Raw genomic sequence first — 13,860 nt, forward strand, 5'->3', positions numbered from 1 at the left:
CTTGGGCCCCTGCACCCATGAGGGAGACCCAGAGGAAGCTCCTGGCTCCTGGCTTCAGATTGGTGCAGCTCTGGCCATTGTGGCCATCTGAGGAGTGAACCAGCGGATGGAAGACCTCTCTCTCTATCTCTACCTCTCTCTGTAACTCTTTCAAGTAAATAAATCTTAAAAAAAAAAAAAAAAAGCTTCTAACACTTTTCAATTAGAAATTGCTACAAAGAATAACTATACACACACACACACACACAATTTTTATACATGTATTTTCATAGTGTCATAGATGTTTTGTCAGGACAGAGTCCTAAAAGTGAGAGTGTTAGGTCAACAGGTCAGGGCACAGCTAGAGTGCTGCCAAATTCCTCTTCAGAAACTTGTGTCAGTTTGCATTCCTATGAGCAATTTAGCAGGATGCCTGTTTCCTCAAAGCCTTGCTAACCAGACGGCTTGTCATATTTTTTCACATCTACCAATCTTGTATGTAAAAAGTAGAAATTTCAGGTTAACTCTGCATTTTTCTACTTATGAGCGAGGCTGACCATCTTTTCACATATTTAATAAGCTCCATACACAAGAGTCTTTCCCATTTAAAAACTGGGTTTTGGGGCCAGCATTGAAGCATAGCGGGTGAGGCTGTCACCTGCAATGCCAGCAGCTCATATCTGGTTTGTGTCCTGGCTGATCTATTTCCAATCCAGTTCCCTGCTAATGGCCTGGAAAACGCAGCAGAAGGGGGCTCAAGTAAGTACTTGCAACCCTGCCTCCTACATGGGAGATCCAGGTGAACCTCCTGGATCCTGGCTTTGGTTTGGCCCAGCCCTGGCTGTTGCAGCCATCTGGGGAATGAACCAATGGATGGAAGATCTCTCTTTCTCTCTTTCAAATAAATAAATTTTAAATAAGCAAAAACAGGGTTATAAGGGAAGGTGTTTGACGCAGTGGGTTAAGCCATGGCTTGCAGCACCAGCATCCCATATGGGTGCCATTGCGAGTCCCAGTTGCTCCACTTCTAATCCAGCTCCCTGCTACTGTGCCTGAGAAAGCAGAGAAGATGGCTCGAGTGTGTGGACCCCTGCCTCCACGCGGGAGACCTGGCCCAGCTTTGGTGGTTGCAGCCATTTGGGGAGTGAACCAGCAGATGGACGATCTCACTCTGTGTGTCTCTCCTTCTCTCGCTCTGTAACTCTGCCTTTCAAATAAATAAATCTTTAAAAAAAAAAAAAAAAGATTCCACTTGAGATGCCTGCATTCCATCCTGGAGTGCATGGGTTCAAGTCCCACTTCTGCTCCCTGTATAATGCACATCCTGGGAGGCAGGAGATGATGGCTCATGTACTTGGGTCCCTGTCACCCATGTGGGAGACCTGAACTGAACTGTGACTCCTGGCTTGGCCCCAGCCATTCTGGCCATTTGTGGACTGGAGCAGCATATGGAAGACCTTTCTCTGTTTTTGTCTCTCTCTTTTCCAAATAAAATGAAAATAAATGATTTTTAAAAGATTTATTTATTTATTTGAAAGGCAGAGTTACACAGAAAGAGAAAGAGAGGCAGAGAGAGAGATCTTCCATCCACTGGTTCACTCCCAAATGACAGCAATGGCCAGAGCTGGCCATCTATCCAATGCCAGGAGCTTCTTCCAGGTCTCCCATGTGGGTACAGGGGCCCAAGGACTTGGGCCATCTTCTACAGCTTTCCTAGGCCATAACAGAGAGCCAGGTTGGAAGTAGAGCAGCTGGGACTCGAACCAGCACTCAAATGGGATGCCAGCACTGCAGGCAGCAGCTTAACCCGCTATGCCACAGCACCAGCCCCAATGAGTAATTTTTAATTGGGCTTTATTTTTCAATTCCTCAAACCAAGAGTTCTTTCTATATTAGAAATACAGGTCCTTTATCTGTGATATACATTGCAAACGTGTTTTCGCAATTTGATTGTTTCTTTTCACTGTATGGTGTTTTGCAATGGGTTCCAAGACTTCTGGTCTTGCAAACCTTCTGAAACGGTACACAGGTGGTATGCTTGCTTTTCTGCGGGGTGTGCACGTTCAGATTTCCAAAGGATCCTGTGTCCTGCGACTCATTAGGAGCTACTGTTGTCCCCTGTCCTCCACTGAACCTAACAGTGCCCACAGGACCGCTTCTGTTGAGAGCGCTCCAAATCTTGAAGGCTTCTCTCCATGCTCTCGAGTGCTCTTTCAAGCCAGACACCCAGCAACCAGACCGCCAAGAGCATATTTTCAGGTTCTGTCATTGTTGTGAATTCTTAAGCGTGAACGCATTCCTGGGTTTCTATTCACCTCTCCCATAGGACACCAACAAAGTACAATCCTCCAGCGTCGGCCTACCCAACCATGTTCTCTTGGCTGAGGTAACCCTGCCTCTTAACAATATGAACAGCAAGCTGGCTTTTCTTGGCAGCACACGGCTAAACCGACCCTACAAGTACTTCTGTTGTTTTTTCATTTGTGGGGTCACATTTTGGAACTCAGAACAAAAATCTTATGTTTACATCTGTTACGTTTCACTCTGCTTCACAGAATTCAAAATAGTATTTACCTCTGGTAGAGGTGGGACAAAGTGAGTGCTTTTGGACAGGAACAGGGGGACAGGAGTTTGGCACAGTGCTAAGAACACCTATCCCACACTGCAGAGCCAGGATTTGAGTCCTGGCTCCACTCTCAATTTCACCTTTCTACTAATGTGCATCTTGGGAAGCAGCAGGTGATGGCTCAAGAATTGGGTCCCTTGCCACCCATATGGGAGACCTGGATTCAGTTCGGCTTAGCTCTGGCCATTTGCGGCCATCTGGGGAGTGAACCAGTGGATGGAAAACCTCTCTCTCTCTGTCTCTACCTCTCTGTAACTCTGACTTTCAAATAAAATAAAATAAAATAAATCTTTAAAAAAAAAAGACTAAAAAGAAAACAGGGAGATAATTGTCTTATACTTTTACATTGTGCGCTAAGCACAAACACATATATATATTTATATACATACATACATGTGTATTATATTTTGTAATGTATATATCACATTTACTTTTTAAATGTTTCACATATGACATTAAAAAACTTTTCTTGAGGCCAGTGCTGTGGTGCAGCGGGTTAATATCCTGGCCTGAAGTGCCGGCATCCCACACGGGTGCCAGTTCAAGACCTGGCTGCTCCATTTCCGATCCAGCTCTCTGCTATGGCCTGGGAAAGCAGTAGGAGATGGCCCAAGTTCTTGGGCCCCTGCACCCGCAAGGGAGACCCGGAAGAAGCTCCTGGCTCCTGGCTTCGGACCGGCGCAGCTCCGGCCGTCGCGGCCAACTGGGGAGTGGACCATCGGATGGAAGACCTCTCTCTGTCTCTCTGCTACTCCTCTCTGTGTAACTCTGACTTTCAAATAAATAAATGAATCTTTTTAATAATATAAATAAAATATAAATTTTAAGAATATAAATAAATAAATAATATTAATAATAAATAAAGAAAAACTTTTCTTGTTTGACTCAGCCCACCAAATCAAAAATAACAAAGAACTTTCTGGATCCTAAATCTTTTATGTCACATGTCTTACTATATATAAGATTTATTTATCTATTTATTTATTTGCTGAAAGGCAGAGCAACAGAAAAACAAGGAGTGGGGGAGCAGGGAAGGAAAAACATGGAGGGGGGAAAAAAGAGAGTGGTAGGCGCCATCCACTAATTTACTGCCTAAATGGCCACAACATCCAGATACTGGCCAAGCCAAAGCCAAGAGCCAGCAATTCCATCCAAGTCTCCCATGAGGGTAGCAGGTGCTCAAGACCTTGGTCCATCATGCTCAGCTTTCCCAGGAGCATCAGCAGGGCCTGGAGGCAGAGCAGCAGAGACTCAGGGAAGCACTCTGATATGGTATCCTGGGGCCTTAAGTGTTGACTTAAACTGCTGTGCTGGGACGTGGATCCCTATTTATGCTTTTAAAGGTACATCATCACAGAGCAATCTCTGATACTATGTTTAACTGTTAATGCTTCATTCCTGGTTACAGTCAACATATGGTGCTTCTAACAACAATTAACTGTAATCTGTATAAAGAAATAATGTATTATCAGATGGAGTATGAAGCCCAACCCAGAGAACATGAAAATAGTACTGGGTCTAAAAAAGGGGTCAGCAAACCACAGCTTGCATGCCCGTAACAGCCTATGCTAATAGTTTTGTTGGGATACAGCCACACTCGTTAATACACTGTGAAGGCTGCTTCTAAGCAACAGCAGTAGAGCTGAGTAGTTCCAAAAGAGACTGCAGATCTACAAAATGCTGACCACAGGGCCTGTCACAGATAAAGTTCACTGACATTTGGCCTAGGCACCATCCAAAGAAGGAATTAACCGTTTCGGTCCACTTGGCAGGTGTATTCTCTTAAAGATTTGGGTTCTTCAGGTTATCATGGATTCTTTCCCATTAGTTCTCACCTAATGAAATCCTCCTACTCTTAATTTCAAGCTTACAAAAACAATTTTAATTTCCCATGTAAACTTGTCTACAGGGAAAAGACACACTGAGCAGCCAGTGTGACCATTCCTACCAAATAATGATTCCAGTTTTCATTGTGTATTAACTAAAGAATAGACTCTCTGGGGTCGGCGCTGTGGCACAGCAGGTTGAGCCACTGCCTGCAACATTGGCACCCCATGTGGGCCCCGGTTCAAATCCTGGCTGCTCCACTTCTGATCCAGTTCCTTGATAGTGTGCCTGGAAAAGCAGTGGAAGATGGTCCAGGTTCTTGGGCCCCAGCCACCCATGTGGGAGACTGTGATGGAAATCCAAGCTTCTGGCTTTGGCCAATAAACCAGCAGATGGAATATCTCTGTCTTTCCCCCTCTGTCTGTAACTGCCTTTCAAACAAATAAATAAACCTTTTTTTTTTTTTTAATAAAAAGAGTATACTTTCTGATTTATACTTCAGCCTTTCATGAAGTAGATTAGCAAGGGTCAATTCTTTAGAGAACATCACCTCTGTTAAACTGAAAATAAAGAGTGAAGTTTCTGGGTGAACAAAGCTAAGGACCAGCTCCTGAAATACGGAGAGCGCTCTGTGTGTCCCTTCTATTCACTCTATTGTTGACCCTAACTGGGTCAACGGACGCCCTGTATTACTCTGTAATACACCCCCTCACCATGGTCCTGACACTGATTGAGTACACACCATTTCTTAGCATCAGATGTAGAGATATGACATGACTTCTGCAAACAGACTCAACATTCCAGCTACAGTAGCTGCCTCAGAGAAGTGACACTTTTCCACGACACAATTTTAAAAGCTCGTCAAAAGCAAGTTAACACCAGCATCAACACTGCGGGAAGCGTTTCAAGGGTGCACGTGAGCCACCCGCCAGCGCCTGCACGGTACCGTTGAGAAGGCTGCTCGGCTCCTCTGGGTCCCGACCTCGTTCCTTACCTGGCTCGGGCGGATCCTGTCTCCAGCAGCTGCGCAATGCTGACGAGGCTCTTCCTTCACTCCCTCACAGGGGGCTCTTCTAACTTCCGCCTGGTCCCCTTCAGCTCTGAAGACCGTTAGCTCCATGCTCTTGGCTTTCTCTTTCCTAGCCAAGATCCCAGAATCCAGAGACCCTCCTGCCGTGGGGTCCACTAGCCCGCACCTCCCAGGCGCACCCCCACGATGCAGGCTCTCAGAGGTTTCTTCACAACAGCGTTCCGCGTGAGTCCTCTGCAGCTCCCAGGGCAATGCCCTACTCTGACTCACAAGAGAGCTTGGGGCTCCAGGCTTCCTATCTGGAATGACACTCGGCTCAGAGTCAGCAGGAGGCTCTTTGGAGACACTTACTGGGAGTTCAGGGTATAACTCCTGTACCACGGCAGACACGGAGGAATCAAGCGGAGCTGGCTGAGTCTCTGTTCCGGAGGACAGCATTGGGCCAGCTGCAGATTATGGAGTCAAGTCTTACACCAAACGGTTCACCCTGACACAAACCAAAGGGACAGAAGTTTAAAACCTTGACAGGGCAACAGAAAGCTGTCTCAGTGCTAACCAGCTACGTAAGTTCTACTTCAAATGCCAGCATTGCCCGGCACCGAAAATTAATATACTGAATGTGCGGAAATATCAATATCTGAACACTTAAGAGACATTGATTGGTCTAATCTCAATTCAAATACGCATACTGCCTTATGAATAACTTTAACTTAAATCTGAAGGGCAAGTGACTGTGGATGAGAATAAGATATTCCTAACCCAGACAGACTTGCCATAAACCAGAAAAGAAAAACAGTTTTCTACTGTTTTCAGGGCATGAACCTTACCCTTTTCGTCTACTTCTATTCTCCTGCTGAACTCAATGAATATTTGTAAAATGAACCCACACCAAAGAACTCGGAAGAATCTAACGCATTAACTTTCCCCTTTGAAAGGAAGATATGCTAGCATCCCACACGGGCACCGGTTCGAGTCCCAGCTGCCCCACTTCCAATCCAGCTCCCTGCTAACGCATCTGGGACAGCAGTGGAACATGGCCCAAGTCCTTGGGCCCCTGCACCCACCAGATAAAGCTCCTGGCTTCAGCCTGGCTCAGCCCCAGCCATTGCTGGGGAGTGAACCAGCAGATGGAACATCTCTCTCTCTGTATCTCTGCCTTTCAAATAAATACATCTTTAAAAAAAAAAAAAAGTTCCCAGGCTAGCACAAAACACTACTGAACCAACTGTTCAGCAGAATCCTTCCCGAATTTTCTCTTGCATCTTGAGATTTTTCCAAGTGCTTTCACAGACACCACTCTTTGGATTCTCACAATAGCCCTGTGAGCTAAGTAGGACAGCTATCATCTTCCCAATATAGATCGTCATGCCACACCTGAGGAGGTTAAAAGGCCCCTGCCTAAAATATTACATGGTGCTTTGAGTGAAAGGGGAGGGGGCATCCAGAGGCTTCCAACATGTTGGTTATGTTTACTTTCTGTGAATCTAAGTAGTTCATAACACTATATGATAAAAGTAGTCACAACACACACATATTCAGGCCCAGGGTTGCCTAGCTGGTAATTCTTCAATTTTAGTCTATAAAATACATGCAACTTCCCCAACAAAACTCACTTTGACCCGATTAAGGCAGAAATTGCTTAGCCAAGTAAGATACATCATGCTTTTATCCTAGATGATTTTTGTGGCCCTGAAAGAGACGGGAGAAAGGATGGGTTTTAAGGGACCCTCCCTGAAGGTAAAAAAAATATAAAGCTATACTGTTAACGTAAACCCTAGAAAACACAGAATAGCAGACCGCTGGTCCATGAAGTTCAGGTAACACGGGGGAGCTGATAAAGAAAAAAAAAAGTGAATCCAAAAAATTTTGCAAAGACAAACTGCTGTGTACACAAGTACAGCGAGAACTGAAGGAGACTCTCCACACGGCAAGGCTTTCCATAAACAGTGCTGAGACAAATGGATTCCTTTCAGAGAGTCGACCCCTTTCTCCTCTCCTCTCATTCGTGGGTATTTCTTGGGGTATTTCAGATTTTAGGCCACTTGGGTGTGCTTGCTGGGAGGCGGGGTTCGCAGAGACAACCGAGTCACTTTGTAGACGCTGAAAGTAAGCAGGAAGTGCTCGATTTTCCCTTTCCTGACAACATACACGACTCGGGTTCTGGTACAGATTAGAAGCACGAAGTGCAGGGAATACTGCTTATCAGTGGACTGGCTTCTTGGGTCTGCCACCTCTGGTCCTGGGGTCTTCTCGCCCTGCTGGGCACTGAGCGCCAGTTAATCCTGGACTCCTCTCCTTTCAGGCTTCATTTTCTTGATGACCTCACCTTCTCCTGCAACCCCTGCTATGAAGACCACTCAGAACAGTCCCTTGAGGGGTACAGTTACCCTAGGGCCCACATTTCCACTTGTAGCTATGTACATAAAATTATGTCCTCACAGAACTTGTACACAAATGGTCTTAGGAGCGCGACTCACAGTAGAGAGAAAATGGGAACAATCCAAATGTCCACTAACTGATGAATGAATAAACAAAGTGAAGTGCAGCCATACAATGGGATAGTATTCAGCCATTAAAAGGAATGTGCTACCAACGCTCCTGTTACAGCACAGACAAATCTTGAGAATACTACGCTCAGTGAAAACCCAGACACAGAAGACCACATGTTGTAAGACCCCATTTCCATGGATGCTACAGACAGGCCAATCTCTCCAGAGAAAGAGGCTGCCTAAGCCTCTGAGCACTGGAGAAACAGGGAAGGGGAGCTAACAGCTCTGGGATAATAAAAGCATTCAAACTGTTTATCATGGTGATGCCTGTACAACCCTGTGACTGTACTAAAAAACTCAGAATTGTAGAATTTAAAAATCAGGAAACTGTATGCTATATCTGCATTATATCTTAATAAAATTAATTTTATAAGAGAAATGAGCATGACCTGAGCCCCGGATCTTTCTTCTCAATGCTGATTTACAAATCAAGAGGTGGCACTCCCGTCACTCAGTGTCTCAGCTGGGAGAAACAAGGATGAATAAGAGGCCCACTCTGGATCCTGCTGCCCCTCTGGAGTGGCAGAACCATCACCACCCCAGACACAGGCAGATCTGACTTTCCACCTGTGGCTCACTGAGCACTCCAGTCTATGGACTCGGTTCTGGAAGTCTCTAGTCACACCGCTCCCTGCCTTCCACCCCAGTCCTACCAGATGCTTCTCCACACAAGATCATGCACAAATACAAGTCTACTAAACAGGCCTTTACTCTTATCAACATTGTAAATCACACAAAACAGTTCAAATTTTTCCTTAGAGAAAACAGAGCTTCTACCTTTCCTATGCCTGCATATAGGCTGTCAACTCCCATTGGGCAAATCAGAATTTTAAGCTTTGGTCATCACAGGATAACATCTCAGCACCATTACAGCTTTTATTATCTCTTGACATTCTTGTTTGGACATAATTCTAAGAATTTCCAATCTATGAAACACTGAGGCACACTGGCTGTAGAAGGAAAACAGACACTCCCCCCTTTTTCTCCTAGTCCACTTCTGCGTCCTCACATTACGGAGCGGAATGTGAGAGCAGCTGAAGACTGTTCTTGACCAAGAACAGCTGGAACCCTCAGAGGTGACGCGATATTTAGATGCAGATTAAAATTATTTTCTATCAAAACACTGCAACACTGAAGTAACAGAACACAATTTTAAGACACATTGAAGCCGGCGCTCAATAGGCTAATCCTCTGCCTGTGGCACTGGTACACCCGGTTCTAGTCCCGGTTGGGGCGCTGGATTCTGTCCCGGTTGCCCCTCTTCCAGTCCAGCTCTCTGCTGTGGCCCGGGAGTGCAGTGGGGGATGGCCCAAGTCTTTGGGCCCTGCACCCGCAAGGAAGACCAGGAGGAAGCACCTGGCTCCTGGCTTCGGATCAGCGCGGTGCACCGGCCGCAGTGTGCCACTGCAGCGGCCATTGGAGGGTGAACCATTGGTAAAAGGAAGACCTTTCTCTGTCTCTCTCTCTCACTATCCACTCTGCCTGTCAAAAAAAAAAAAAAAAGACACACTGAGATCCCTTAAAACTAAATTCCTGGTGCTGGTGCTGTGGCGTAGTGGGTAAAGCTGCTGCCTGCAGTGCCAGCATCCCATATGGATGCCGGTTCTAGTCCTGGCTGCTCCACTTCTGATCCAGCTCTCTGCTGTGGCTTGGGAAAGCAGCAGAAGATGGCCCAACTCCTTGGGCCCCTGTACCCCCGTGGGAAGAACTGGAAGAAGCTCCTGGCTCCTGGCTTTGGGTCAGCACAGTTCCAGCCACTGCAGCCATCTAGGGAGTGAACCAGTGGATGGAAGACCACCTTCTCTGCCTCTGCCTCTCTGTAACTCTGCCTTTCAAATAAATAAATAAATCTTAAAAGAAACCCTAAATTCCTAAATGCAATGGAGCCATCAAAAATGATGATGCAAAAATATATCTTTACACAGAAAACTTCCTGGGATTTTATTTTAAACTAAATAAAACATCAGGACTCTTATTTTGGTAAAATACATGAGGAATCTTCAAAAGGTTCATGGAACATTATATTATGAAAAAAAAACTACACATGGAATTCCCAAAAAATTGGGGCCGGTGCTGTGGCATAGTGGGCTAAGTCTCCACCTGCAGCACCGGCATCCCCTAAGGGCACTGGCTTGAATCCCACTGCTCCTCTTCCCATCCAGCTCTCTGCTATGGCCTGGGAAAGCAGTGGAATTGGCCCCAATGCTTGAGGCCCCTGCACCATGTAGGAAGAAGCTCCTGGCTCCAGACGGGCCATCTCCGGCTGTCGTGGCCATCTGGAGAGTGAACCAGTAGATGGAAGACCTTTCTGTCTAACTCTGCCTCTCAAATAAATAAATAAAATGTTTTAAAAATTCAAAAAATGATTTTGCATCAAAATAAACTTATCCATTTTCCACAAGCTTTTTGATGCCCCATCCTTTATGCACTTAGGAAAAATGAGAGAGCGCCACGTGCTGTTTCCTTGGATGATGTCATCACCAGTGATTCCTCTGTATGTTGTTACTTTTTCCCTACTATTTCCCAAGATTCAAATTCACAGCAGCAACAACAACGACAAACTGGTAAGCACACTCAGTCTTCCTTTTTATTTATCCTATCTTTTCCAACAGCTCTCTGCCTGAATCATCAATGTTCTCCCATTAAAACAAATTTGAAGTGCAGGAGTAACACATGCTTATAAATTGTAGACAGGGATTCACAGCGTAATCCTTACTAATGACTTATGATCAACCTACTGGGTGAGGCCACCAGGTAATTATTTAGTTTGGGATATAAGCAAAAGTAAGCCATGGATTTATGAACAACTCTTACCAGTTGCTACTGCCCTGTCGTTTTTACCATAACACAAACACATGTTTAGATTGTTTAGGGAATGGAGTTATTCCTGACATGTTTATACCAAGTATGCAGTAAAATGATCTATTTATTCCAATAAAGTAATTCTTTTGAGTTGAGAACAATTATATCTTTCTCTTTCAAAGGCAAAAGCGCTCCAAGGGCCTGTAGAGACCAGGGTCCATAGCCTACTACCTGCAGGCTTCCAGCTGTGTTTAAGTGAAAGTTCTGAGAACTTCTCAGGACTTGTTTTTCACACGTAAAATGAACAAGTTCAACCAAATAATCTCCTGCCACCCTTAAAAATCCCCTGACCCCAAAGGATGGCTTTTTCTGTTTCTCTTTGTTTGAGCAAAGGAGACCTGCAGACACCAACAGCGAAGGTTCAGAGCTCAAACAAATCTGTGGGTACTCAGGGGCATTTGAGGTAATTTAAGAACACTTTGCATACAAAAGGGATGCAAAGCGTGCCTTCCAGTAATCTGCTAGTGTTAATTTCTACACCACCAAACAAAAACAGGAAAAAAAAAAAAAAAAAAAACCCACCCCACCTGCGAGTGAAGGATTAACACTGCAGCTCTGGGATCTCATCAGAATACATTTTCTATCACTACAAAGCTGACAAAATGGCAACTTTTACGTTAGTCATTCAAGCACTCCCCAACAAAAGTTTTCTGGAGGTACAAAATTTTTAGTAAAAAAGAAAAAAAAAAAAAAAACCAGATAAACAAACCCCAAACACAGAACAAAGACAGAACACAGCCAAACAGAACAAACCATGTGCCCCAATAATCCCAAGTCTGAAGCCTCCCCCTCCCTTTAATTCCACAGCCAAGGGCGCTGCCATGCTTGTGTCAAGGAACAAATACTCACAATAAGGATCAGGCCCTCGCAAGTCCACAACACTCCTGCACCTGGGGTGAGGAGCCCGCTTTTCCAGACTCAGACGCTGCAGTCAGACTCTCCATGAGGGGATTCCATGGGGCCTCTTCTGGAGGGGGGCACAGAAAGAAGAGTGTTTTAACAAGATCTCAAGACAAACTGAAAGCGAGCCGGGGGAAGTGCACATCCTGCAGAGGGCCCAGCTCCTCCGAGCAGTAGCACAGGAAGTCTCTAAGGCCTCCAGCACGGGCTTCCCTCTCCCCCCCTTATTAGCCTGCAGAAAAAGGATCCCTCTGTCTTCACACTGCGAAGGCTCCCGACGCCCGCTGACAAAGGCTGCCTGCAGCAAGTAGTTCCATCGCTTCTCAAAGGAGAGCCCGTCTGCACCACCCCATAGACGTACAGGTGGAGTTCTTCCAAGGGAGAGTCTTATATTCCTTGGGAGAGCAAGAAGTTGGAATCACCCTGGTGCAGGGTAAGGGGAGTGGGGGAGTGGGGAAGTGGGGGGGTGGGAGAGTGGCTGCCTGTGCAGAACCACAAGGAAGCCTTTTTTTTTTTTTTTTTTTTTTGTCACCAGAGCAAGTCCAGGGGGTGGGAGAGGACATCTCTAACTGGTCAGGGAGCAGCACTGATGGCTTCTGTGGACAAAGGAATGGCTGGTTTCAGGCATGAGTCTCCCACCCTCTGAAGGGTCTCCCAAAGCGAAATCGCCCCCTCCCCCCCCACCCCAGGGAGGCCCTCTTTGTAAATCTACGGAGTAAAGTGTGCTAGGATCTAAGAGGAGTGTGGCAAGTGTCCCTTCCTGCACCTGCGAGGCAGGAGGTAAAGTCTTCCTCTGGGTGGGTGGGTGGGGGGAGAAAATTTTTTTTTTTTTTTGGAACACTTGTGAAGGGGGTTGGAGGAAGCACACGGGGGTGGGGGTCCACTCGTCTCTGTGCAAGACAGTAGCTTTTTTTTTTTTTTAAAGCACATGAAGAAACAGTAACAACTTGCTTAATGTTTACTGTGTACTCAGCACGCACACAGACCATCCCTAACCCTCATGACAACGCTAAGAAAACAGAAGCCAAATGAGTTAAGCCATTAGCCAAGGTCACACTCCGAACGCCGCGCTCGTAATTGTGCAAGAGAACGCTCACCGTGCAACCGAGAGAAGGCAAGGGAAGAAGGGCAGCGAGGCGACACGACGTGGGGGTGCGGGAGAGGGGCGACTTACAGCACCAGAAATTCAGGATCCCCCCCCCACACCGCCCCACCTTGGGGGTGCAGGGGAAAAATAAGTGCAGGGAAGGCTTAGTCTCTCCACGAGCCCCTCTGTCACTTTCGGGAAAGTTGAGCCTCCCTCTTCACGCACGGGGGGCGCTGGCCAAAGTCGGGGTACCGGTCTCATCTGGGGGCTTTATGCCGTACGTCGCCCGCCTCGGGCACCTTGCCCGGGACGGGTCTCCCTCTGCTGACACACGACAGGCGCAGAGGAAGCACGGGCGTCGTCCTGCCCCCAAGGGGAGAAGTTGGGGGGTCCCCTGCCCGCTAGCGGATGAAGAGGAGTCTTCTCCCCCGGCGGAGCCATAACTTGCAGAAGCCGTTTTTTTCCCCCCTAGCGACGCAGGGCCCGGTCTCCTCCCTCTCTCTGGGTCGCTCCGCCGCCCGCAGCGCAGACTCCATTCCACCTCCGGCGCCCGCAGACGGCTGGGGGGCCCCCGGGCTCCCCCGTAACCAACGCCACCCGGCGGAGGCTGCCCTCTGGGCGGAGTGGGGCGGGGCGGCTACGCCCGAAGCTCTCCCGTTCCCGGCCTCTTACCCTGAGGCCTGCTCCGCGGCCGCGCTTGCCCCACCGGCTCGACCTCTGCAGCTGCAGCCCAGTCGCCGCCAAGTCCACCTGAGCTACGGAGCCCAGGGAGCCCTAGGGCGCTCCGGCCGCTACCGCCTCTTCGTCTCTATGGTTTCCCCCCGCCCTCCCTGTCCACCCCCCTCCGCACTTCCTCATCCGGGGCCCGAGCCGGCCATGCGGACTCCTCTAAGTCCCGCCCCCGCACGGCGCGCGCGCACTCCAAAGGGCGGCTCTTCCCGCGTCGGACCTCCCGCCCTCTGAAGCCCCTCCCCGCCCCCAGCCGCCCACGACCCCGCCC

At 47.5% G+C, this 13,860-nt stretch overlaps 1 protein-coding gene across 9 annotated transcripts in view; it reads right to left on the reverse strand.

The window, feature by feature from the left end:
- PRR14L (proline rich 14 like) overlaps positions 1-13,660 on the reverse strand; it is a 70,220-nt gene extending 56,560 nt beyond the window's left edge. For 2 of the 9 annotated variants that reach the window (XM_062182678.1, XM_062182686.1), the window contains exons 1-3: positions 13,533-13,660; positions 11,723-11,840; positions 5,427-5,949 (exon numbers count right to left, since the gene is read on the reverse strand). In XM_062182678.1, coding sequence (XP_062038662.1) covers positions 5,427-5,900 — 474 coding nt within the window. In that variant the 5' untranslated portion in view covers positions 5,901-5,949; positions 11,723-11,840; positions 13,533-13,660. Of the gene's footprint in view, positions 1-5,426; positions 5,950-11,722; positions 11,841-12,870; positions 12,902-12,947; positions 13,371-13,532 lie in introns of those variants that run through there. The other 7 variants (XM_062182683.1, XM_062182682.1, XM_062182680.1 and 4 more) reach the window with 6 other exon arrangements.
- Positions 13,661-13,860: the final 200 nt, after the last annotated feature.

The sequence above is a fragment of the Lepus europaeus genome, chromosome 23, assembly GCF_033115175.1.
Source record: "Lepus europaeus isolate LE1 chromosome 23, mLepTim1.pri, whole genome shotgun sequence".
Lineage (NCBI taxonomy): Eukaryota > Metazoa > Chordata > Mammalia > Lagomorpha > Leporidae > Lepus > Lepus europaeus.